This window comes from Ammospiza caudacuta, chromosome 2, assembly GCF_027887145.1.
Source record: "Ammospiza caudacuta isolate bAmmCau1 chromosome 2, bAmmCau1.pri, whole genome shotgun sequence".
NCBI lineage: Eukaryota > Metazoa > Chordata > Aves > Passeriformes > Passerellidae > Ammospiza > Ammospiza caudacuta.
In genome coordinates, this window is record NC_080594.1 from 5757301 (window position 1) to 5783530 (window position 26230).

At 45.4% G+C, this 26230-nt stretch overlaps 1 protein-coding gene across 2 annotated transcripts; it reads left to right on the forward strand.

Annotated features, from left to right (window-relative positions):
* The first annotated feature begins 727 nt into the window (after positions 1-727).
* GJA8 (gap junction protein alpha 8) lies at positions 728-25915 on the forward strand. 2 transcript variants are annotated; one of them, XM_058825012.1, is made up of 5 exons: positions 728-1045; positions 1505-1597; positions 13703-13872; positions 18995-19175; positions 22992-25915. In XM_058825012.1, exon 5 carries the CDS (start codon positions 23002-23004, stop codon positions 24199-24201), a length of 1200 nt encoding a protein of 399 aa, XP_058680995.1. In that variant the 5' UTR covers positions 728-1045; positions 1505-1597; positions 13703-13872; positions 18995-19175; positions 22992-23001; the 3' UTR covers positions 24202-25915. The 2 variants fall into 2 exon arrangements, with proteins under 2 accessions (XP_058680995.1, XP_058680996.1); XM_058825013.1 differs by lacking the exons at positions 728-1045; positions 1505-1597; positions 13703-13872 and adding an exon at positions 15129-15207.
* The last annotated feature ends 315 nt before the right edge of the window (positions 25916-26230 follow it).

Below are 26230 nucleotides of genomic sequence, written 5' to 3' on the forward strand. Positions count from 1 at the left end.
TATGTTGCCCTGTGAGCTGGTTAAACCTCCTGTTCTTTTGTGGTACAGAGGCCAAGGGCCTCTGTGGGGACAAGTACACAAATGATGGAGCCCCAAGCCCTGCTGCTCTCTCAATGAGAGCAGAATTTATCACCTATATAATGATCCTGAATTCATCTGGGGGAAGCTGCTGTGGCTCAGCATGGTCTGGCTCCTCTGTGTCAGATTTCTGAGTAAGCCTGTATTCCCCAAAGTAAAGTGTATGTTGGTATGAGCAGGGGAATGCATTTGGTATTTTGCTTTGTGGATCACAGGACTGTGGATCAGGGACTGTGGGTGCACAACAGAAATAAATTTCTCATGAGCTTGTTCACCTTCCCCTGAAAATGTGGTGGAAAAAGACTTGGGTCCTAATGAAGCTGCTAGTCACAGCAGGTTTGCCAGGCCTTGGGGCTTGCCTGAGCAGGGATTGATCTCTGTGGGGTGTATGCCAGGCATGCTGCCGGGGGCTCTGCTCCAGGCATATGGGAGTGCTTGCCTGGGAAAGAAGTCACTTCAGGCAGCAAATCCTTCCTCCCTGGGAGGGAATGTTGGGCAGGCATGAAGCAAAGAGGAGACACATCCATCAGCGTGTTTGAGCAAGGAAAAATCTCTTAAATGCTCACCAAGGAATCTTTGGGTATTTCATAAGAAAAAATTTGTTCAGTGCAGGGCTGGAGTTGTGACAGCTTCCACTGGAGATGGGATGGATGGATGGAGGAGAGGGTGAGAGGTGCCTCCTCCCAAGGCAGCAGCTGGTGAGAAGGAGCCTGGGCTGCTCAGTGTCAGCACACACGTGGGCCTGGGGAAGCGTGAGCCCAGCTCCAGGCCTTGTCAGCAGCACCTCGTTGACTTTTAGCGCTTCCTTATCGTGTCCGTGCTCACCTCGCGCCGATAAAACGCCACGGCCTGCTGGGGGATCTGTGAGCAGCAAACCCTGCAGAAACCCTGCAGAGCATGGGAGAAAACCTCAGAGCATGGGAGCCTGAGCTGCCAGAGACCAGCCGGGGCTCCAGGACACAGCCAGGTAACCAAGGAACGCTCCCAACCCGGGCAGGGCAAGGGTGGGATGATCTCCAAGGGGAACACCATGGGATGGGTGCAGCAGAAAGTGAATTTTGGGGCAGAATGGGGGTTTGTGAAAGTTGGGCTTGCTGGGACTTTGCCACACCTGGCAGAGCTGGAAGTGTGAGCCATGTGAAGTGATTGCAGGGTGTTAGTTCTGAGCTATAAACAATAGAGCTGGGAAGGAATGCCCAGGGTTAGTTGTTATTGTGGTATTGGTTTTTTTCTCCTTTCTTCTCCAGTAATAACATTTCTTTCTCGTCTAATATTAAGCACCTAAGTAGTTCTGGTACTTTTTTATTTATCACTAAAAAAGGGTATAATTTTCCCGTATGTTACTGCTACCTTACCTCTAGGCTTACCTGTGGGCCCACAGCAGTTTAAAGGTAGATTTAATTAATTAATTAAATTTTTTTTACAGGTGAGCAGCTTGCAGTGATACCCTTGTGAGAGTCCTCTTGATGATTTGAACTGAGGCTCCCTGAATATAAAACCCTGAGCATCTACTGAGCAGGTATGTAATTTGTGGAACCTGTAACTACTGCCAAACTGGTGAACAGTATCTTGCCACTACAGGAGAACAATGAACTCTGACTGGCTGGGAAGAAAAATTTTCCTTCTGAGTGTGGAATTTAGATGCTTTTTTCCTTTATTCTTTTCCTTAATTTTAATTTTATTTTGTTAATAAGAATTAAAGAGTCTTAAACTTAGTGTCCTTCTTCCTGAACTGGAGAGGAAATCTATGATGTCAGAGCTCCTTGCTCTGAAGTTTTTACCACAGAACATGGAGTCAAAGTCCTTTACTTTTTTTCATGGTTACAGTTTTGTCTTCATCTTTACTGGTCTAAATATTCTGAGTGATTAAAGGTGAAACAAGGAACTACTTTAGAGAAAGGATTTATAGTTAACAACAGAAACTTGCAGTGTGATCAACGAAAGGTTTCAATTTGACTTGCTGTTCTTCTTTTATGTCTTATTCAGAAAATAGACTTATGCAGCTCTTGGCATTTTTTTTTGTCTTTGGCTACAGCTCTACTTTGTACTATGTTTTTCATTGAATGTTATTAACCCAGATCTCTTATATAGCATTGCTCTTGGAATCATCCCTGTAATCACTTCCACATGCTGCAAACTTGCAGAGTGGAGCAAACTCCTTCCATATTCCCTGTATTGACATGAGCTTTGCCAAGTTCTTGTTCTCCAATACTTGCTGGGATACCTCAAAGTTTATTTTCAAAATCATAGTCCCAAAGCTCTTCTCACAGGAATATCTAGTGTTGCCCCAGTCACCTTTAGGAGTCTCTCACTTTTTTCCCATCAACTTTGATATTTTCTGGACTTTTGAAGTGTTCTCCTCTTCTGCTTTCTTTTGTTTCTGCCCAACATCTTGTGCTAGCATCTCTTTATTTTGGAACCTCACCATTTCTCCAGTCTTCTGTCATCCCGCACCAACATCTGGAAGTGTGTGTGGGAAACCTGGGCCTTTTCCCAACAGCAGCACTCTCATCACCCCAGCCCTTCTGCTCTTCTCCCTGACAGTGACACTCAGATCCCCACACCTGTTACTGCATCCAAGCCCAATGAAATCTCATCATTTTCTCCTCTGACACCTGACTTTGTCTATACTGTCTGATTGAAAAGCCCCTCTATGCCCCTTTTCCAAGCCTTCAAAATTTATTATACTGCATGTCAATATTGTTGGTCTTTTTTGGTTTTGTTTTTTTTTTTTTTGGACTGTGTTCATACTAGGCAGGATTGAGAAAACAACACCTTGAAAACAGTGAATAACTAATTCCTCTTGACAGGGATACTGATTGTCTGCCCAGCTAGGAGTTGGGCAAGAGAATATAAGGTGTTTGTTGCCAGTGTGCCACCTGGCACCCACTGTTATCCCTTTGAGAGCAGTATTTGGGTTTCCAGTGCTGCTGATGCCACCTTGTCTCTGGTCTCTGCCAGTAATGCCCTCGAAGTCTGAATTTTGTAACAGCCTGAGGATGGTATCTTGTTCTTGCTTCTCTCCACTGGGATCCCTCTGTCAGGTTTTTCTTTGACATTTTAAGGAGCTTCCACTTCAGATTTGAGTCAGTTTCATTTTAGAATGTGCTCCAGCCTGAAGGGCAGAGCCTTTTGTGTAAGACACTTGAGGTCAAATGGACAAAGTGTTGATCTCGACTTTTTTCTTTTTTTTCCCCATATTCTAATGAAGCATCCTAATTAGTGACCTATGGGATCACATCACCACCAGCCTGACTTAATATAATTTTATCAAATTTTTTTTCCTGAGTGCTTTACAACACCCATTTTGTACATAGACCAGGAAAGACAGCAAGGTGGCGACTCCCATTTTCAGATGGATCCATATGCTACAGGTGGATGTGTGATATCCATGTCCTTATGAAACCATGCCCTCAGCAGCTGTTTTTCCATGGATATCTGATGTGGCATCCCCCAGGAGTGCTGGTATTTGCTGGTGCTCCTCTGAGGCACCCAGAGCCAGCCCCCTCCACTCTTTGTGCAGCAGTGAGGGGGTGTGAGCTGCCAGCTGAGCTGCTCCTGCTTGCTGCTGACCTGGTGAAAAAGTTCACAGTGCCAGCAAAAAAAGGTAGGAGGAGGAGAAGAAAAAGGGACTGGGGAAGATAAAAAGCAGAAAATGAAGTTAATGAAAGTGGGGGAGTGCTTCTGGTATTATAATGTTGCCAGAATTAGGTTTCTTTAGCTCCTGCTGTGCTTTGCTAAAAACGAGTCTAGTTAGCAGCAGCAGATGTAACAGCTGTACAACTGTCAGGGAAATGAGAGAAGCTATGAGAACTCCATGAATTAAGCAGATTCTCTTACTTTCTTCATGTGGAGGTCTTAGAAGTGGAAGTTTTCAAAGTGTGTCCTGCTGGCTGCTCATGTGAAGTGACTGGGATGTTGTAGAAGGTGAGAGAGGGTGCAGCAGGCAAGATGCAGGGTATGTTTCCAGTCAGGAAAGGGAGAGTATTTGGGGAATGGGTTATTAGAGATGATGGGGGAGCTGGGAGGAAAGATGTGCCTTGGGAACAGACACTAATGTTGCAGAAGTGGGGATGGGAATTCATGCAGCTAAGAATAAATGCGTTTGTGGAAAGGATACTGGTGGTTATTTGGTAACCAGAAACTTAAATGATCAAAGAGTTTAGTGAGACCTTCTGACTTTGCCTTGCCCTTCCCAAAAATATATCATGGCTGTGTGAAAGGTCACCTCCCATCCCTTCTTAGATGTTAATCGCCCCCTTCAGTATAGGTGGCCTATCAGATGGCACAGGCTGGGTGAACACTGGGATATGTGATAGCATATTTGCTGGGCTGCAGGATCTAAAGGTAAGGCTGATCTCTGGAATGCCCAGATATTTGTGAGGGGAGGCAGGATTCCTGCTCTCTTCAGCTGCTTCCTTGCCCTCCAAGTGGAAGGAGAAGGCATTTCAAATTCCTTGCAGGCTCCAGGCTATAAACAGGCTCTTCCTGTGTGAAACAATAAGTACTAACAGTACTCAGGAGCTGTCTGCTTTTCTGAACAGGTCTAATACTGCTGAGATGTGCTTTTGTGGGGAGGAGGAAGCCTGTCACTTGTGGGGACAGAAGTGCCCAGTGCTACTGGTGTAGCTCATCCAAGAAGATGGCATTGAAGACAGAGGAAATCAAAGTCTCATCAAGCTGAAGCAGACAGAGACAGAAAGGGGAAGGAGTCAAAACAAAAAGAAAGCAGGAAAGAGGAAGAAAATTATTATGCCAAGGTGGGAGAGTATTAGCATTGTTTTGTACAATGGAGAAGTGGCTCAGCCATTAAATACACCCCATAAACACTGTAATTTTTCTGCTAGCTAGCCAAACGGCCTCTGTGGGGGCAAGTACAAAAGTGATGGGTCCCCAAGCCCTGCTGCTCTCTCAATGAGAGTAGAATTTATCACCTATAGAATGATCCTGAATTCATCTGGGGGAGCTGCTGTGGCTCCAGCATGGTCTGGCTCCTCTGTATCAGATTTCTGAGTAAGCCTGTATTCCCCAAAGTAGTGTGAGGGTTGATATGAGCAAGGGAATGCATTTGGTATTTTACTTTGTGGATCACAGGGCGAGTGCCACATGCAGGAGTCATGGATGCTGTGTTTATCCTTACCCTTCTTGCTAGCTTGAAGGCAGTGGTGCTGCAGCTTGAGTCTCTGAAGCTCTTCTTGGCATATGGGCTTTTGGCATAATAAAATCTCCACGGGTCTGCCACCACAGGCATTCCTTGGGGTGCAGAGTATGCTGGATGTCGGTGCTTTGGAATTATTTGTAAGGCATTGCTTTGTTTTGCCTGGTCCTAGTCAGGAGACTGAAGTGGAGGTTACTAAAATACTAAACAATCATCCACTTGGGTGATGCAGGAACAGAAGTGTCTCTTATAGCTACACTAAAATCTTCTGGGAGGTCGGTTGTTCATCAGCTATGAGAGTGGGGGGAAAAGTGCCTGTCCAGGTAGGACCTGTTCACCTGGACCCTTTGTTTACACAGAGCAAAACCATGGGGTTTCTTGTACAGTGATCCTACAGGGAAATGTGAAACTTCAGATATTCCTTTTTCCCAGATGGGAAATCTGCGCAGTAAGACTGCCAGATCCATGAGCCCTTTTCCCCCATGGGATGAAATTCCTTTTTTCCCATTGTGAATCTTACCAGCCAAGGGTGTTGCCTCATCTTATTCATTAGCCAGATAGTGTTGGTGTCATTAGGGTTTAAGTAGTTAATCTCAAAAAAATCCCTTGGAAGTCAAGGAATAGATATATTTGCTTATTTGTAGTTTGTGTACTGCCCATGAGGCAACCAGGCATGGAAATGTAATCCCATATTTGTGTATTTAACAACTGAAAAGATGACGTGAGAAGAGGTTTGGGTGTACAACATTATAAAGAGAGCTGAGACTGTCTAACCTCCTGATTCATCTCCCCTGTGGCAGGTCAAGCATCTCCCTGGTGCCCAGTCCTGTGGAAATCCTGTATTTCAGTGTGCATTGAGGCTGTTTTTTCTGACACAGGATGGAGCTGAGAGGGTGCTTAAGCTTGTTTTTGTCCCAGCCAGAGAAGGGAAAACTTTCTTTTTTAGGCTCCTGTTTGTGGTAGGCTCTACAGATACACTCATCAAATGTTGACTTTACTTAGAGCTCTGAGAGTCAAATTACACGGGGTGGGCTGAGGCAGAATAGGTGCTGCTGCTGCAGTGCTTCTAGAGAGCTTTGTTGTTGCTGTTTGCTGCAGTGCAGATGTTGGGACCTTACAGGAAACCCATCAGTGCTCCAAATGGGTGGAGATGTGTAGTTGTAAGGAGGAGTAAACATTGGAAAGTTGGTCATTTGTGGCTCAATGCTGTTGAGCAAGACAGCATGATAGTACTGATCAGCGGGAATGACTCAAAAATCAGTGATCTGCAAAAAAAAAAAAAAAAAAAAATCTGAACCACAAAGCAAAAAAAACATTACTGCAATAGGCTGGATGACTCAGAAGGATGGGGCCAAGCATAACATGAGCTGCTGTAAGTCACATGTCAAAGAATAAGGAATACAGGCTGCATTTATCAGTTGGCAAGTTTGCCTTGGGAAGGAGTGGAGGCTGGTGCAGCTCATTGGCTGAGTACAGAATTCCAGGAGGATGCTGTAGCTGGGGGAGCTCACGCAGATTTCAGTAAATAACCTCAAGCTGAATGTTTCTAGGAAGGGCTGAGTGTGTGTGTGTGATTTAGCACTAACGTGTCACTTCCCATGTACTCTGTTCAGTGCTTTTGTTGGTAATTCCTGCATGGAAGAGGTTTCAGGGACAATGCCTGAGGGTGTTCAAGAATTGGAAGTGTGCCTTCCAGTAAAAGAGGTTGCAGAGGTGGGACAAAAAGGGAAAGCTGAAGGCTAATTTTTTTCAGTGTCTAGATATATAACTACAAGGAGAAAAAACTTCCTGTGGTCTAGCAGGCTGAGGGGCACTAAGACCCAAAAACAGGAATGTGAAACTGGATTTTAAAAAATCCCAAAAAATGCTGTGAGAAAAGCCACAATTTTTAAACATCATCTGCAATTGACCACTAGAAAAACTCAGTGAGGCTTTTGGAGGATCCTTCCCATGAGGCTTTAAAGTTGGCTGGATTCTTGTCAGAAAGGGGACCCTTGTAGAGGTGGGAAGGGTTTCTGCCAAGTTTTCTTATGCAAGTTTGTGAAGATGTGGATCTGGATGATTGTGCCACTTCTTTCTGGCATTACAGTCAGATGTTGGCTCAGAGCAGCTCTAGGGTTGAGAGCTGGGACCTCAAGGCAGATGTAAAGGCATTCCCCCTGTCAGCCCAGGCATTGCTCCTGTTCACCCTGCCCCGTGCAAACACTCACCAGTGTTTGCTTCACCTTTTTACTGGATAGTGTTGCACTGATATCCCAAAGTAAATGAAGCTTCATTAGTGTGCATTTAAGTGGGGAGTGATGACTAATTGTCATTTATCAATGGTGCTTTAATTCTCTTCTAGCCAAATCAAAGCATTTCTTTCACATCCCATCATCTATGGCTCTGCCATCCATTTCAAACTTTAAACCTTGTAACTCTCTTGTATTTGTTAGCCAAACTAGAATGAGTTTTTCCTTCTGCTACCTCAATGAACGTCTTTTTTTTTTTTTGGTGGAAAAGCTATATTCTCATGAAGCCAGGTTTTGCTTTATTTTTTACCTTATTCCCTATGGTGGTGTTTGCAGGGGTCCCAGGATGAGGGAAGAGATGAGAAGCTTGACTCCATGTTTCAGAAGTCTGATTTATTATTTTATGATATATATTATAGTAAAAGAAAATATATTAAAGCTATACTAAAGAAAGAGGATTTAATCAGAAGGCTAGCAAAGGAAAGGAATGATAGGAAAATGTTGTGACTGACCTGAGTCCCAACACAGCTGGACCTGTGATTTGTCATCAAGTAGAAACAACTCACATGGACCAATCAAAGATGCACCTGTTGCATTCAACAGCAGCAGATAACTATTGTTTTTCTTTTCCTCTGAGGCTTCTCAGGAGAAAAAGTCCTAAAGAAAGGGTTTTTCAGAAAATATGTCTGTAACAATTCCCCTCAGACTTAAACTTTGTCAGAGGCCAAGCCTGTGCCTGTGGAACCACCAGAGGTGCAATGTGCCATTAGAATTGAGGTCTCAGAGCAGGAGAAGGATGGGTGTTGGTGCAGGTGGAGGCTGGGACAGCAGCAAGAGGTGCCAGCAGAGGCTGTAGCAGTGACAGAACTTCCTGGGAAACACAATGGGCCCTTGAGAGCCAGCCCAGGAGCAGAGGAAAGCCAGGCAGGGCAGCAGGGCTGGCTGGGTGGGGCGTGTGAGGATCTGTGGATGTGGCTGTGAGGGGTGGGAAGCCTTTTCCTCCTGTGACTTCACCTGGAGTGCGTGCCAGCCCCGGCACACAATGTTATCACTGCACGGCCAGCACGGCTCTGCTTGCACACAGGGCCCCAGGAGACCTTCTCCAGGCCCTGCAGCTCCTGGCCTTGGTGGCTCCTGCCAGAAATATCCCTGGTTTTGTTCCCAGTGGTGCCAGAGCTGCCTGTGCTCCTGGTGCCACCGAGGGGAGATCTGGTGGTGAGGAGTGAAGATGAAAGGTTTTGTCAGGACCTGGAGCGGGGAGCTCTGCTCTACCCCACCCCTCTCTGGCAATCAGGGCTGCTCTGGGCTCTATTTTATCCAGGGCTTATTGCTGTGCTGAAAGTTAATGAGTCATTAAGAACACTCTGTCCCTGCTCATGGGGACTTTGCTGCCTGGGTGGAAATCCTTCCCAAGAAGCCCATTCCCCTTTCTGTGGCAAACACAGCTCTTGAAACCTCTGGGATAAGTAAAAGCAGTCCTTCAGGGCTCAGGCCCAGCCTGTGGCAGTGGTTTCCATGGGCCAGGGATGAGTGGTCTGCCTCCAACCATCTTTACTCTTGTCACTGTTAAATACCTTGCCTAAAAGGGAGAGTCGGGCCTGGACCGTCAGAATCTCTTGGCAGTTTCACAGATCTCCTTTCATGGCAGTCTACAGAAGCTCTAGCTTCTCTCAAAGAACACATTGTAGATTAAATGCTGCCTCTAGAAGTCCCAGCCTCAGCTAGCCCTCTTCCCTGCACTAGGAGAAACCCTATATTGTTTATTTTGTTCTGTTGTTCCATGAATGAGGCCTTTCTGCCCAGACAAACTCAGGCATCCTTTCCTTAAACAAAGAACCTCGCCTCAAATTCTTTGGCAGACTTTGGTTTTCCCAGGACTGATGTTTTGAAGACATCCATGTTTTCCATGCTTTGACAATCAAAGAATGCAACAGCACTGCATTAGTTTATAGAACAATGTGGTGGTTCCAGCCTTTGACATCTGAGATTCATCACTGGCTGGTCTTTGGCATCAGGGAGATAGATGCAAGACACTTGTTCATGCGGGTGTCCGTCTCCAGGTTGTTCAGAGGTCTTTGCAGGTTCATCAGCAGCTCTCCAGGACTGGTGTTTGTGCTCCAATGGAGGTGAAATGGTGCAGTAGCAAACAGGAGACTGCTGGCACCCTCATGCTGTGGAAGAATCCTCAGGATGATGCAGCACTTCACCACTTGTGACTCTGCTTTCTGGGCTACCTCACAGATCATAAATTATTTCTGGGAGGTGGACTGGAGATGAGCAGATTTGAAATTATATACCATCAGCCCACGTGTACATCTGCAATCTCATGTTATCAGTACAAGGTAAGAAGGCACTTCTGGGGGGTACCTTGACACTTTCTTCATTCAAGCTGGCAGGTAGTCATTAAAATAAGCTGGCTTTTGAACCAGAAGATAAGCACTATTTTTCTAATTTGATGAATTAAGGCTCATAGAGAACACTTAATGGGAGCTTTAGCAGAAGGCTTCCAAATTGGAGGATAAACCAGGCAGGACTGAGGTGTGTCCTGGAGCTCAGAGCCCTCCAGGCAGTCGCTGCTTCCTGGGACAAAGTTCTGCACAGCAGAGCTCCAGCTGCTTTCCCTGCACAAGGGCAGGAGCTGCCCTTCCCTTCCCTGAGCTAAAGCAAACCCAGTCTGTTTGTCCAGCCCTCTGAGCCATCAGGTGGGCTCTAGATCAGCAGTCCTCTTTTTCATGATCCCTCTCCAGGGCTTGGTGACTTTTGTAAAACGTTTGGAGTTTTCTTCCAGGTTATTGATTACAAAAATATCCTGATGCCAAACACCCTCCGGGATCTTGGTACAAACATAGTACAAAAAAACCCCCAATCACTTCTAGTTCTCAATTGTGTTTTGGAGCCAGTCTGATAGGTCATTTATAGTCTGTTTCATGACTGCTGTCTTATTTTTATGCCAAGCAAGTTCTTTAATCATTGTGCCACATGATAGAAGGGAAACTGCCTTCCAGGATCTCAAGTATTTTGTACCATCTTTGTTATATTTAACAACTGTACATGCAATTTCCTCAGAGAAAAATAGGAACAGAGTTCAGTGGGGGTGAATTCTCTATAAATCCATGTTGGTTGCCCCTAGGTATGTTTCCCTCTTTTTATTCCCTGTGTTCTTTGTTAGCCACTTCATTATTTTGTTCAGGTCTAAGATGCTATCACAGGTCTGTAGTTACCTGTGAGTAATTATGAGATAATTATAACATATTTATGCCCTTCTACATAGTCTTTACAAAATGCCAGACTATGGGATTTGTTCTCCTCCTCCAGGACTTACCCATTGCACCAAGAAGTACAGAAGATCAACATAATAATGGAATTATGTATGCCGCTTATGAGAAAAACCCCCAAAACTAAAAGTTAGACGTTTTCAATGCCAGGTACCTAGTCCTGGTGATTTAAAACACCTGATTATTGAGTAGGTGGTATTTAACTCCTCTGAGGTACTACAGGAATAGACATGTCATTACCAAGGTCTTCATCAACTACTTTCTTTCCTCTCAGCAGCAGCATAGGAGTATTTATTGATTTCTTTTGTTGTTCTCTGCATTGTTATTGAATAATCTAAGATTTCCATCTGATAACAGATCAATACTATGAGTCAGACTCATTCTAGTCTTAATTTAGTTTTTAAAAGAAGACCTTTGTCCATCTTTTTCCCCCCCTTTCACTTCCATCATATTTTTTATAATTCTTATCTTCTGATTTATATTCAGCTTCTCTCATACTGTTTGTTACATGACTTATACCTTACTTTAAGCTGCCCCATTTCAATTTTACATCAGGTTGTGTTTTTTCAGTTGCATTATTCTTTCTTTACTGGGGAGTTGTATATTTTTGGTGCCTCGTAAATGATTTTTAAGCATTTGCTAGTGATTATTTATATTTTTGTATTTAAGTACTTTCTTTGTGTTTATTTAGCCCAGAATGCTCTTCAGGGCTGGGAAACAGAACTTTTTAAAGCAATATGTCTTTTAAAGCATTGCATTACCAGTTTGGACCTCCTGCTTTCACATAAGAGTGGAGTGAGCTGGGGATCAGTGAACTTGCTACCAGCTGTCATTTCTGCTATCATTTTATCTATCCTGATAAGCAAAGACAAGTTTTGTTCAATTTGGTTTGAAAGCTTGCCAAATGAGGAAGATGTTAAGAACATTTAAAAATCCCCACGGCTGTTTATTGAGTCAGCAATATCATCATGTGTTAAGCTAAGCAGAACTTAAGTTTTTTATTTGGTGGGTGCTTGAGTAACCTGTGCCATATTCCAGTATTTCTTGATTATCCATCCTGTTACTGGAGCACTAACTCAAATATTGAACACTCATAACTAGGAAATTGTGATTCAAAGTTACAAACAAGCTAGCAAGTACTTTTATTCTTGCCCCACTCACTCTGTCTTAGGGCTATACCTATTGATTTTAATATTGCCTTACAAACCATGCCAGCTTTTATTGCAATGTCTTACAGCTGTAGTCCCCTGGGCAGGCAAAGCCTTGATGAATATAAACTGGAAAGGAATGCCACAATTGTGTGCAGCTAAAGAGGATGTACTGGAATGGAGCTGACTTCTGCATTGTGTTCCTGTAAAGGAGGGCAGAGTCAGGGCTGCAGCTGCATAAACCCAGCACTGCTCAGGGGAGTAGAAACCCACCAAACCTGCTGCACCCTGGGCCAAAGCAGGGGGGAAACAGAAATATCAGAGCTCCTGTCCTTGTTTCAGAGCTTTGGGGACTGGAGAGACACAGCCCATTAAAGAACATGCCTACATTTTGCTGAGGAGCCACCTGTAATAGCTGCCTTCACTGGGATGGTGTTTATCAATCAGACAAGAATGAGGCCTCATAATTCAGGGCACATGGAAGAGCATTCTACAGTTGCTGTGCCAAGATGGGATTTAGAAGTTTGCCATAGAATCAGCTCCTTAAAATTCTGCCAGGTTTCACGCAGGACAGGGGATCCCCAGAGAGTCCTAATGCTTCTTTTAAAAGGATCCCAACATGCTTTAAACCATATTCCTCCTAAGAATATCATGTTCACTGAGCAATAACAGGACTACAAGGGATTGAAGCTTGCTGGAAATAATGAAGAAAAAACATCTCCAGGCCTCTCCAAACTGGAGAAGCCCTTTGGCTCTTCCCACCTCTGTTTTCTGGCAGCTCTGTAGATAATCCTTGACTCCCTCCATCTGGCTGTTTATTAGTTTGAAGCCAAATTGTCTCAGTGAATGCTGAGCACCTCTGGATGAATGATGTATCTATGGGCAGGTTGTCTTCTTGATCAGGAAATGAGAATGAGTGGCTCAACAGCTTCCAAGTTCAATAACCTCCTTTGCTTCTTAATGAATTGCTGAGGCATGAGAGGCTTCCGTTCCTTGCTGGCATCTCTCACCCTGTGCCCAGAGAAACAATCGTATCAGGCTCAGGAAGACTGAAAGGGCAGGGAAACAGGAACCATCCCCACGGATGTCCTCCCCAGAGAGGCTGGGAACACGCTCTGCTCTGGGAAATGGGAAGCTGAGGTCAGCCAGAGTGCACAGCAGGTATGCGCATCTCTTGGGATGGGAAGAAGGGATAATGGGCTGCTCTGCCATCCCCATCCCTGCCTGGGCTGCTGCTGAGCTCTGCTGGGCCACCTCCACAGCCTGTGTGCAGAGCACACCTCCACTGTGTGGTTCTGTGGTGTGGAAATGAAGGCAGGGAGATAAAGGTAGAGAGAGGGTGGTGACAAGGCTCCTGAGAGCCCTGAGCCTACCACTCAGCAAGGCAGGCCTTGGTGGGGTGAGGAGAGCCCAGAAGAAGTGAGAAAGGAGTAGGGAATGAGCCCCCATCAAACACTGGGAGCCCCATGGACAGTGAGGTAACAGGGGATGCTCCCAGGCACACAGACTTGTTCCCATCTTTCAGAAGCTTTGTCCCTTCTAGCTCCTCCTGCCTGGGAATGTTAAGAGATTGCACAAAAAGTCTTGATAAAACAAACATATGGAGATCCCCTCAAGAGGCTGGGAGATATTATTAGCTCCTCTGTTACTGGCAGGCCTGGAGCAATTAATTACCAGAAGTATTATCAGGTACTTGTCACTGCTTTCCCTGGATCCACTTCACATAGCCCAGATTGGCTGTAAGCAACATGTTCCCTGGCTGGCCTGATAGCTCCCAGCTCCTGATAGCAGCTCCTCTGCTCCTCTCCTCAGGGTCTCAGCACTGCTGGAAGAGCCACCACCTCGAATATATGCTGAGAGAAATTTGGGTCCATGGACCACTTAACTATGCAGCATGCCTGTGTTTTTGTGTCTTCTCCGCGATGTGCTCCACCTCTGTGACCAGGGAGAAAGTTTTGGGCAGGAGGCAGACAAAGGGACAGGTAAGAGGAGGTTACATGGGGACCTAGGGAAAGGCATTTTGTTTATGATGGCTGCATAATGCATGTTTAACAACTTACCTGTGAGCTCTGGGCCCTGTCCTGGTGCTGCTCTTCAGAAATGCCACTGCAGATGCTCTAAGAACTTAGAATTTCTAACCAACACACTCTTGTCAAGGTCTGTGCTTCCAGAAATAGTCTGGTCAGGCTTTAGGTGAAATTATGCTGATCCATGAAATGTGTCTAAAGGACTACTCTTCTCTTCCTGCTGCTGCTGCACAGCACCTACTTTGACACGTGAGAATTAAACTTTTTTGCCTTACATTGTACTTGTAATGAATTTTACTAGTTAGATACTTTCAGTGAAGTTTCTATGATTAACCATGTTATTGTTAAAGGGAAAATCATGCAGGTCAGCTGGTGCACCTATGAAATATTTGCTGGAAAAAGGATGCAGGTGCAGGTGAAAATAGTAAATAAGGTGCTTTGGCAACAGAGGTGAAAAAAGGCAAAATTGGAGGCATCAAAATGATCTTCATGTCAGTTTAGCTCCATCTGTCTAACCATTGTAAAAGTAAAAAAAAAACATATTCAGTATAATCATTACAGCATCACCTCTGATGCAACCTCTTATCACAGAGCTCTCCTGCTTTTGCTGTGGTTAGTTTTGTACCTGCAGACGAAGATGAAGAAGGGCGTGTTTAAGAAGGGAACGAAGAAGGGCGTGCTCAAGAAGGGAATGGAGAGGCAGGAGCAGGCTCGGCGTGCCCGCGGCGCTGTCGGTGCCGCCGAGCATCCCTCGGTGAGAGGACACCGCCCGCTGGCGGCCCGGGATGCGGGAGCGGCTCCGCTGCTCCGGCACCGGGACCAGTGCGGGACCAGCACCGCTGGGGAGGGCTGGGATGGGACACAAAATCAGCGAATTGGTGGGAATGGGGTTATGGTGAAAAAACGCCTCTAAATCTGCAGCACTCTCAGAGCCGGCCCTGGAGGCAAAGAACGCGTTTGTCGCAGTTGGTGACTGCCCCGAAGGTGCCCTGGGGACAGCCCTGCCCGCAGGGACAGCTGGGCTGGGCAGGACAGCACCACCGTGCTCCTCACCGCCCCAGCTCATTAACCCCACTTCTAGATAATTAACTCCAGTGGAATTCCTTGCTGGCACAGCCAGCCTGGGGTACCCCCAGGCTGGGTTTTCACAACTGCATCCTATTTTTTTTTTTCTTTTTTGTGTGTGTTTTTCAACTGAAAATATTTCTCTGAGGTTTCTTCAGGTCCTACCCAAAACCACAGAGCTGCAGAAAGCCTCCCTCTCCCCCTGCTTGTTTTTCTGCTTATGAGGTAAGCTCATCCTTAACAGATGTTTGTTTACCTCTTCATAAAAGCCTCCTGTGATTCTACAGCCTCCCCAAGCAGTGCGCTGCTGTGCTTTGCTATTCTTGCCATTGCAAAGTGTTTTTCTAATGTTTAGCTATATCATTTTTATTGCAAATTAAGCTGATTATTTCCTCTTCTACTTTTGGTGAATGTAAGGGACAACTGTTTAGTCTCTCCACCCATTATAACAAATGTTTATGTGCTGGAAGAGTGTTATCATGCCTCCCCTCCCCGTCGTTCTTTTCCTAGAGAAAACAAACTCAATTATTTTATCCATTCCTTATAAGTCATGGGGGGTTTTTTTCCACCTCTCTTATAATTTTGCTGCTCTGTTTTGGACTTTCTCCAACTTGTCTGCATCTCCTGTGAAATGTAGTGCCTGGGAGTGGACACACTGTTCCTGCTGGGAGCTCAGCAGTATCAAGTAAATGCACAACATAATTGCTTCCGTTGCCTTATACACAAAACCTGCACTAAAGCACCTCAGAATGAGATTTGTCCTCTTCTGTGAGGCTCTCACTTGACAGGCACACATTGGGTCCCACCCCAGCTCTCTGCTGGATTGGTCATAATTGAGTTTGGAGCAGCACACCTGGTGTTTGTGCACCTTTCCTGAGCTGCATCTTGGTGCAGTCACCTCTCCCCAGTGTCTCACATTCCTCTCAAATTCCAGTCACTTCAGCCTCCTGCCTTCAGGAGGGACTGCTGACCCCCAGCCCAGCTGTCATCCTCTTCCTTTTGTCCTCCATCTGTTGTCCAAGACACTCAAGCAAATACCGAACAGCCCTGGAGGCAGAACTTCAGGGACATGGCTCTCCCAGCTGGAAAAGTGAAGCCCTGGTAATTACCCTTGATTATGGCACTTCAACCTGTGTATGGTGACTCTGCTTGCTGCCCTGGGAGCCTGTAATCTAGATACTTTATAAATGTTCACTGAAATCAAAGTATTTTATACCTACCCTTTCCTCCTCATCTACCAGGCCTGTTAGTCAAAGAAGGAAATTAGCTTGGTTTGACATGATTTGTTCTTCAAAATTCCCTGCTGGTTGTTTCTTATCAGCTTATTGTTCTTTAGCTGCTTATAAATTGATTGTTTCATAATTGGTTCCATATCTCTCTAGGTATCACAGCTAGGCTGGCTGGCCTGTAATTCCCCAGGTCCTCCTAGAACAGTAATTTTCAGAGAAGAACTGCATTTAACAGATACTGAAAGGCATTCCGCTTTTGCCCTGCTTATCTTTATTAATTGTCTAGCTTGGTTCCATCCCTTAAATTAAAAACATGTTTCCCATAAGTATTCATCCTCCACCAGAGGCTCAGCACAACCCAGCCCTATCTTCACCTCTCTTGTGTTCCTGCCCTTCTGTAACATACTTCCCCAATTTTCTTCCTCCTTGATGCTTTATATCTTCCTCCCTCTCTTTTCTTTATGTTTTGCTTGCACCTCCCTAGCAAAATGTATTCCCCAGCAATTCACATCCACCTGGTGCTGGAAAAATCTGGGAGGCTGGCCCTAAAAATGACATTTGCCAGGCTTGCAGGGACATGGTAAGGTCTGCTTAAAGATTTGTCCAGGGCTGGCTATGCTCTCCATGATTTCTGAGACCAGTAGGTGGCAGAGAGATGATAAAATGTGGGAGACTGCTCCTGGTGCTGAGAGGATGGATCACTGGCTCTGGGATGGACAAGGACACATTACTGGAGAGCTGGGTGGGTGTCTGGCAGAGAAGGGCACTGGGTGGGGGTCCCAGCTTCTTGTAGGGAGGCTGAATGTGCCCGGTGCCCAGCCTCAGCCCTGGGTGAGAGGTTTGTGAGCTCAGCAGAAGAACAGGAAGCGTGTGCCACTTCCTAGCTAAGCAGATCCCCAGAAGATAACTTTGTTTGAGGGAGGGGTATCGTTAGCCAGGGTTGTGCTCTATATAATTGCACAATCTGCTATCATGCATGAACAGAGCTGTTCAATAGCATGGCCCTGCCTTGTCCTGACATCATGTCTGTGTTGGAAATCCGTTTGGAATGAAAAACCCCACATTCCCCAAGTGACCTCGTAGTCTCTGAGCAAAAGGCTGAGTTGCAGTGGAGACTTCACAGACTCAGTGGTGCCAGGGACAGAAGCTCAGTCACCAGCCTCAAAGCAGATACAGGTTGAGAAGTCAGCAATGAAGCAAACTTCTTTCCAAAAGAAAATAGTGTTTGAAAAGTGCAGGAGATGCCCATGATTCTTTGAAGGCAAGAAAAGTCCCAAAGGCAAGGAAAAGCCACTGTGAGTTAACAGTGTTGCTTTCACTAGCTGGTACTATTTTTAGCACTGGTTTTTGGGGATGAAAGTACTCAGCACATCTACAAGTCGCCTAATGAGAACATAAATACCAAGGTACACAGGTTGGAAGTGTTTGCCCTTCTCAGTGTGGCACTGTCAGTGCTGCAGTTCTTTTGCAGTCTCAGTGATTGTCGCATGCTGCGCATGAGGTTCAGTCTTCTCAGCCTCTGCTTTTATGGGCTCTACTCCTTTCTTCCACAGCCACTGCTTCCATGCTACAAAGGTAGCTCTGACTTCCAGCATTACCCTGGTGCCTAAGAGAATCCAGTCTCCTTCTTGCTCTTCTTGTGTTCTGCCTTCTCCTCTTCATGCCCATCTCAAACAACTCCTCTGCATAGCCCCAGTACAACATTAATTCCTCACTGCCCACCTTCATTTTCATTTAGACCCTTTTCTTCAGAGGGAGGAGGCCCTGGTGAGCTGGAGAACCTGACCCAGAGCTCAGTGGTGCTTTCATAAGAAGCCTCTAGATGAAGAGACTCTGTGGTTTTCCACAAACCAGAAATGTCCTGCAAAACTGTGTGTGCCCCATCCTAAAGGCTCTGCACTCTGTGATACCAAAGAAAGTCAGCTCTGATCATTTGGATGAAGGTAACACAGACCAAATAATCAGAGGCTTGAGTATAATTTCTGCATCAGTTGCATATTGCAAGCTGTTCTGCAATTGTCAGACAATGTTTGATATTTGGATAGTGTTAGCAAAAGGCAGAGAGAAGGTTAATGGGAAAGGTCTCTAATAGTAGCTGGATGTAATTTAGAGATAACTACAGCCATTAGTTGCACACCAGATTTGGGGTTTGGCTGGTTATATTAGAGAGAAAAAGGCCTAGAAAGGGATGTGCACATTCAGCTAGAGCTGAGCTTTCCAAAAAGACAGTTTTGGTTTGAAAAGGAATGGGCAGTTTAACATCTGAACCACCTGTCCTCTGTGATGCACCAGGCTGCAGACACTCTCTAAAAGTGCTGGATGCTGATGGTATTGCTTAGTCCTCCCTTTCTACTGCTTCCCAGAGAGGGGTTGAGAGTGGCAGTGATAACCACTCATCATGCACTGATAGTAGTTTATCTCAATAGTATATGGCAAAACAAAACAACAAAGGTGTTCTTTTCTCCTCCTCCTCACTGTTCTTGCTCCTCTCATTTATCCAACCATGCCCTTTCTTATTCACTTTGTGTTCTTGGGACTTGTGAGTTCTCCACTGTGTGTCCTCTCTCAGGAAGGCAGTTCCCGTGCTTTATTAACAGCATTTTTAGCATTGAGCTAAAAAATGTTCTAATACTGCTTCTCTGTTTAGGAGAGTGATTTCTTAAGGTGTTCAGAATATGACTTTCAGTCCAACTATGTGCATTGAGGGGGATTTTTCTTTTGTGTCTCCAGACTGGTTCCTCTTGCAAAATATGACACTCTTCCATCTCTCACTTATGCCTTAGCTCTTTTGAAATCCACTTTGAAAATCATCATCTCTGCCTCCAGTTGTGCTTTGGACCTTGGGGCTCTGCAAATCAGCCTAAAAGCTGTTTGGGAAGACAACTCCTGAGATGAAGCTCTGAACTTTCATGGACACAAATGCCCAGAAACACAGAAGAGTGGCCTGAAACTGTTGGTTTGAAGGTACAAAATTTTGTGTCCCCTTGTGTTTTAATATCTTATTCAAATGACAGCATTTTTGGAGACAGAGTGTCTCCCAGTGCCATTCTGGGAAATTAAATTCGGTGTTGAGTTTGCATAAAGAGAGAGGAGAGGTGCTTGCTGCTTCATCACTTCATGAGCCTGGCATCTGTATCACTGCTTATCAAATCTTGCTTCCAGTAATCCTCTTTTTCTTCAGAGCTGAGCACCAAGAGCACATCCTGAGCAATGCCTCCTGAAAGACTACAAGAACCATACCACAGAGTAAGGTTATAGCCTTTGACTTGTAATTAAAACTCTCAGGGCATTTAGTTGTACTTGTGGATGCATTACTGAGCCTGTGGTTCCTCTCTTCTCCAGCCTCTCCAGCATTTTTGCAGGTGGCTGTGGCAGGCAAGTGTGCCTGGGGTAACATTCCTGTGTGCTGGGCTGCTGGAATTCAGCTATGGTCCTTAACAAAACAGTTTGGTTTAGACATTCTTTATGCATGTGCACATGCAAGATGCATTTGGAGGAAAAACTAAGCAGCGCTGAGACACTGAGAGGTGAGGCTGTAAAATTGGTCTTTCTCAGCTTTGATTACTATTGACTGATAATCTTGTTTTCCCATTCTGCTAAATGGGAAAATATTTAAAGGTAAAAGATGGTAAACAGCAGACCACAGTATCTGACAATGCCAAATATAAACCAAATACTTCGGTATCTGCCTAAAAATCAGCAATGAAAGTTGTCTGTTGGATTTGGGTGTAGGGTAACAAATTAATTCAATTAATGCTGCTACTATCAGAGAAAGTGGCAGATTTTCACCTGCCACACCACAACACCTAAAGACCAGCAAGTGTGGACACACACAGAGCTGTGCTGAACCACAGTGGAACTGCAGAGATGCTTTGGTCCCTGCTTAACTGAGCGAACTCCCATTTATGCATGTATTAGGTTTTCACTGCCTGCTGCCTGTTCCTCTCCCCCCCCTCTGCTTTTTCATGTTCAGTGGACTCTCCTCTCTGTGTCTCTGCCTCTCTCTCTCTATTTTTTTTCTCCCTATTGTTCCCCACGTCACTGACTGTCACTCACTTCATAAAGCCGTCTGGCTCGGAGCTTAAATATTGCAGGGCAACTAAAACCCACCATCAGAGCCAATTCAGTCATATCTGCTCAGTCGTGCGACAAGATTGGGGCTTTTAGGGTAGGGAAGAAGAGAGACAAAAGTTCACTCTTCCCTGCAGAGTGCCAAGAGAGGAGGGGGACACGTTTCTTCGGTGGAGCCTCTGACAGCGGCAAGTTGCTTGCTCAACATCCTTACCCTGTTGGGCCTCTGTGGCCGGCGCTGTGCGCAGGTGGTGATGGCTGGGAGCAGGGTGGGGGTCTGCAGCCAGCCTGGGAGAGCCCAGAACTCCCATCTGCTGGCTCTGAGGGGGCTCAGGCAGAGTCCTGCTCTTTTCCTCGTGACAGGAATTTCAGGGGAGAGTGGCTACCTAAATGCCTCGCTTACCCCTTTTTTGGTTTTGAGGCTGGAGGGACTGAGTGCTTGCAGGTGGAACCCCAGATAGTCAAACTGGTTGTGCTGCTCCTCATCCCTCCACCCAATATTGTTGCTCACAGCTGAACTGAGTGAGCAACCTCAAACCACTTCACTTGCAGAAACCAGAGGGGATGGGCATGGCAGAGCTGTGAAGAACGTGCCCAGTTGGAAGGGATCTCAGGGAGGGCTTAGCCAAACACAGCAAACTGCTAGCAAGACGTGTGATGGAGTTAGACAGGAAGCATTTTCTCTATTTTCTCTTCTCTTGCATAGTGATTTTTCATTGTGATGAGGTCTATCACACCTAGAATGTCGCTCTTGAGGGCTGCAGTGGAAATGCTCAAATGGTAGCATAGATATCAGTGTGACTCACAGGGAGTGAAGGAGATGGAGGTAACCGAGGTGCCTGGGGGACAATGAAGCTTGTACTGTGTATAGTCATGTTTTTTACAGAGTTGCACGTGATTGGTAACTGTGGGGTGTACTTTGCTCTGTGAATGTGCAGAAAGAGGATGTTTAAATCAGTTTAGATAATGTATGTAAACAGCATAATCTTCTGCTAGACTTGTTAATGTAAGCGCTGACATTAACACACTTCTTTACACGACTTTAATGACTGAGAAAGTAGCAATTTTCCTTGGTGATTAAATTATATGTTTGCCACTTATGTATGCGAGGTGTTTGTGCAAGCTGAAGGAACTGTGTTCTGTTCTTCGTTTTCTAACGTGGATGTCCAGGGTAAAAATATTGTGAGGTTTGAAGGCAAGGAATATGAGTCCATCTTGCTTTAGAAAAGTGCCATCATAAGTTTGTGGGGCTTTTTTTGATGGAGTTTTTTTTTTAATTGAAAATTTGTGAAATTCCCCCGAGCCATAGAATTCTCAATACTTTGCGTGTTTGTCTATGTGTGACTACGTACACAGAGTAGTTGAAACAGGCTGGTATGCGTTGGTGTGTCATAACATATGGCATCACAAATCTATACCAGTGGTATCTGAAGGAGGAGGGAAGTTTAGATACTCAGATTTTCATGCTGTTGACTGTACCTTCCTTTTCCAAGTGCTTGTGTATGTGTCTGCATTTAGGGAACTATAGATGAAGGTAGTATCTAAGAGATGAAATTCTAGATTCCTGTGAACAGCTATTTTATGAATAATGTTCCCTGTTTCACTTGTCATGCTCTACAAGTTGGTCTTTCTGGGCCACTGTAATATTCCACATTCCTCAGAGACTTCAGACTACTGTGATGTGTTAAATCAACCCATACAAAACAACTTTCATCTCTATTTTCCTCATTCATAAATTTTCCCTTGCCTGAAATTATATAGTATGAAGTTCAGGACATGCAGAATGAAGCCCTGACCTAGGAATAATTTCTTATCATGCAAAAGTAATGACAGATGTATTGTTTGACTTGCATTACTTGAAAATGGATGACTGCCTTAGCTTTCCAATAGTATATCTGCAGCTGGCTTCCAGCTCTGTGTTAGCCTGAGATAGTGGCACTGATATTTTAGAGACAGCAAATAGCATTTTAGGTCCCAGTTAGAGACCTTGGTGTTTTCCCCAGGTTGGTTCCACTGTCAATGTGGTAGCTGACTTCAGAAGGAGATGCAAAGAATAGCACCAAAAAATTATATTGCACATAACATATTCTATACAGCAAAACTAATCAATATAGTAGTTGTTAAGCTTATACAGCATTACTACCACAGTAACGGTGTTGTAATTGCTGTTCTTACCTTACTTCTACAGTGATTGCTAAAGTAGAATTGGCATTTGCAACCTAGAGAGAATTTAGGTTTGTTTAGGTGCAATTTGGGTGCAGATTTGAGATCTGTTCGACCTGTGAAGGGTTCTGGTGCAGAAGTATTTGTGTGCTTGAAAGCTTCACCCTCTCTTCTAACCACTGCAGCTGCCTGCTGATAAATCTGTTCCACTGTATTGCTGGTGAGTGGTTGTACGTGTACAAAATCTAAGCAGACTCGCAGAACTGAGTGTACAGAAGACTCTCACCTGCAAAAAGAGATAAATATACTCCCTGGCTGAAAAGTAATTGCCCATTTAGAGCCATGGAAGGAGGAATTTAGCAGGCAGCTTGCTCAGGCTTCCCAGCCCTTCTTCTGCTAATAAATCATTGTGAACAGGCAAATCAGCAAGCAAGCAACCTCCTGCCTTTCTGTTCTCAAAGCAACAAAAGACATCAGCGGGAAAACCTGAAGTCTTTAAAATTTAGTATAATTTGTGGTCTTTCTCTTTGTTTTTTCTTCCCTTAGACCGTAAGAAATGGGTGACTGGAGTTTCTTGGGGAACATTTTAGAGCAGGTGAACGAGCAGTCCACTGTCATCGGGAGAGTTTGGCTCACAGTGCTCTTCATTTTCCGCATCCTGATCCTGGGCACGGCCGCCGAGCTCGTGTGGGGGGACGAGCAGTCAGACTTTGTGTGCAACACCCAGCAACCTGGTTGTGAGAACGTCTGCTACGATGAGGCCTTCCCCATCTCCCACATCCGCCTCTGGGTCCTGCAGATCATCTTTGTATCTACCCCTTCGCTGATGTACTTCGGGCATGCCGTGCACCACGTCCGCATGGAGGAGAAGAGGAAAGAGAGGGAGGAAGCTGAGAGGCGCCAGCAAGCTGAGGTGGATGAAGAGAAGCTGCCCCTGGCTCCAAACCAAAACAAAGGCAACAACCCTGATGGAACCAAGAAGTTTCGCCTGGAAGGTACTCTCCTGAGAACCTACATCTTCCACATCATTTTCAAAACCCTCTTTGAGGTGGGATTCATAGTAGGTCAGTACTTCCTGTATGGCTTCCGAATTCTCCCCCTTTACCGCTGCGGGCGGTGGCCCTGTCCCAATCTTGTGGACTGTTTTGTCTCCAGGCCCACGGAGAAGACCATCTTCATTATGTTCATGCTGGTGGTGGCTTCCGTGTCCCTCTTCCTCAACCTGGTGGAAATCAGTCATTTGATCTTGAAAAGGATCCGGAGGGCTCTGAGGAGGCCAGCAGAGGAGCAGCTTGGAGAGGTCCCCGAGAAGCCCCTCCATGCCATCGCAGTCCCCTCCATCCCAAAGGCCAAAGGCTACAAGCTGCTGGAAGAAGAGAAGCCAGTGTCCCACTATTTCCCTCTCACGGAAGTAGGGGTTGAGCCCAGCCCCCTTCCATCAGCCTACAACGAGTTTGAGGAGAAGATTGGGATGGGACCACTGGAAGATCTCTCCAGGGCATTCGATGAGAGGTTACCGTCGTACGCGCAAGCGAAGGAACCAGAAGAGGAGAAGGTACGAGCAGAGGAGGAGGAACGAGAGGAGGAGCATCCAGGGCCTCAGGAGGAGCCAGGGGTGAAGAAAGCAGAAGAGGAGGCGGGGAGAGATGAAGTGGAAGGGCCTTCAGCACCTGCTGAGCTTGCTGCTGATATGAGACCCCTGAGCAGGCTAAGTAAAGCCAGCAGCCGGGCCAGGTCAGATGATTTGACTGTATGAAGGTGCAGGATGCGGGGAGCACATGAAAAGGAAAAGGTTGAAGAGAAAAGGAGAGATAGAGAAAGAATCAAAAGATATTTTTAAGCAAAGTGCTAAAATGGCCACTTGAATATTATTTCCTTTATGATTCTCAACTGGAAAGGTACTACCATGGTAACAGTGCCTTATTTGCCCCATATGTCCCTGTATTTCCCTGTTTCCACATGCCAGCTCACTCCTTACAGTAATATCTACACTGTACACATAACTGATGTATTTTAAAGCCTAACACGGCAGTGATACCCAAATGTTGCCACTGTGATCACATTTACTGAAAGCCTTGTGTTCCACATTTCTCTAGGAATGTGGGGCAGATCTGTCTTTCAGCCAGTGAGGGGAAAGACTCATCAACAACTATCTAGTCTTCCTGTTTCCTCCTTTGGCTCACTGAGCAGATCTCCCCTTTGCTGCTGGCATGGAATTGCAGTTATTTAATTCACAGAGTGAATTCTATGCTTGGCATCAACACACTAAAATACTAAGCCCAACTTCCTTTCTTTATTCAGAAAATAAAGGCAAAAATGTTCCAAATTTCTCTGTGAATGCATATCTGAGTTAGGTAAATATATTTTCCCTGGTCAAAAATATTTCTGCCCTGCAAATGATATTGACAGTGGGCGAGGTTAACAGTAGGTCTTTACTGGGACTTAGTACATGCCCAGAGATGGATTATTTGCTCCTAATAGGGTCATCCAGCCCTGAGACTAGTTCAGAACACTGGAAAGAATAAATTCAAGTGATATTTTTTACTTGTAGCCTTGTGACTTAAAGATTTGAAACTAGATTTAGCCAAGCAAGAGGGAAAAAAATCTTCTGAGAAAGGAGGGGACAGCTATAGCCCCCAGAGCATGAAACCAAATACAAGCCTTCAGGAATGATCCTGACAAGTGTTCAGTTCCTGGAGCTTCCAGGCTCTCAGGCACTCAGCAAATCTCAGGTACAGAGTCCTGAAGGCACCTGTGAACCTAAACCAGGGGTCTGGGTAACTATGTGACTTTTTAAACTTCTAAATACAAAACTGGTTGGTCAAGTTTGAAAAGACTGATATGGTAGAAGTCTTTTGACAGCCTTTGTTTTTAATTTGACAGACAGGAGCCATTCAGTGGGCTACTTCTCCCTGAAATGCCAAAGTCTCAGTCAAATAAGACAATGCCTTTCAAAAGATGACTTAGACCTTTTGTGCCAACAGGTCCAGAACTCTCAGAGACTCAGAAAAATCTTTTTTTACAGAAGGCAGAAAATGATGTGCTTGCAAATGTTTAGATGTCTAATATAGATTTTTAATTTTAGGACTACAGCAGCAACTCTTGGCTGGGACAGTGCAGCAATGCATTCAAAAGCTTCAGGTTAACAGCTATGTCCCCCCAAAACTGAGCCCCATGCCAAAAAAGTGCAGGTATGCACTCTGCTCTGCAAACCTCAGACCCTGCCATCTCAGCAAATTCTTTCTGCTGGGCTGCAGCCCATCCCATTGTTCCCAGGGCAGGCTCTAATCCAGGTCAGGGAAAAAAAGGTCTTTGGCACAATGCATCAAACTCATCCCGCCATCAGCTAGAAAAGCCCCCCTGCGGCCTCCCATTGTGGCAGGCCTGACTCAAAGCCCAGGAGAGGCAAATGGGAGTCTGTGAGAGCCGTGGGCAGGCTTGGGCCCTGTCCCAGCCCCAGAACAGTCAGCCCTGATCCCGTCCCTTTGGTGGAGTTCCCTGCCTGGCCGGACTTCACTGCAGAGTGACGATAAGCTGTACATATGTAGAAAGTTTGTAGGGTGCATTGGGGTTCTTCAGTGCCACAAAGGTGCCGTGTATTGTTTTTTCCTTTTTTCTTTTTATTTAACACTATTCATCCTTTTGCTCCTCTTGGGTCTGTGTGTTTTCCCAAGGTTTGCAGCCTGAGGTCAAAACCTTTTTTTTCCTTAAACAAAGACTGCTGGGTGTCCTTCCTTGTGAAGGAAGACTGGAAGGTCCCTCCTCAGTTTTGGGAAGCAATGTGA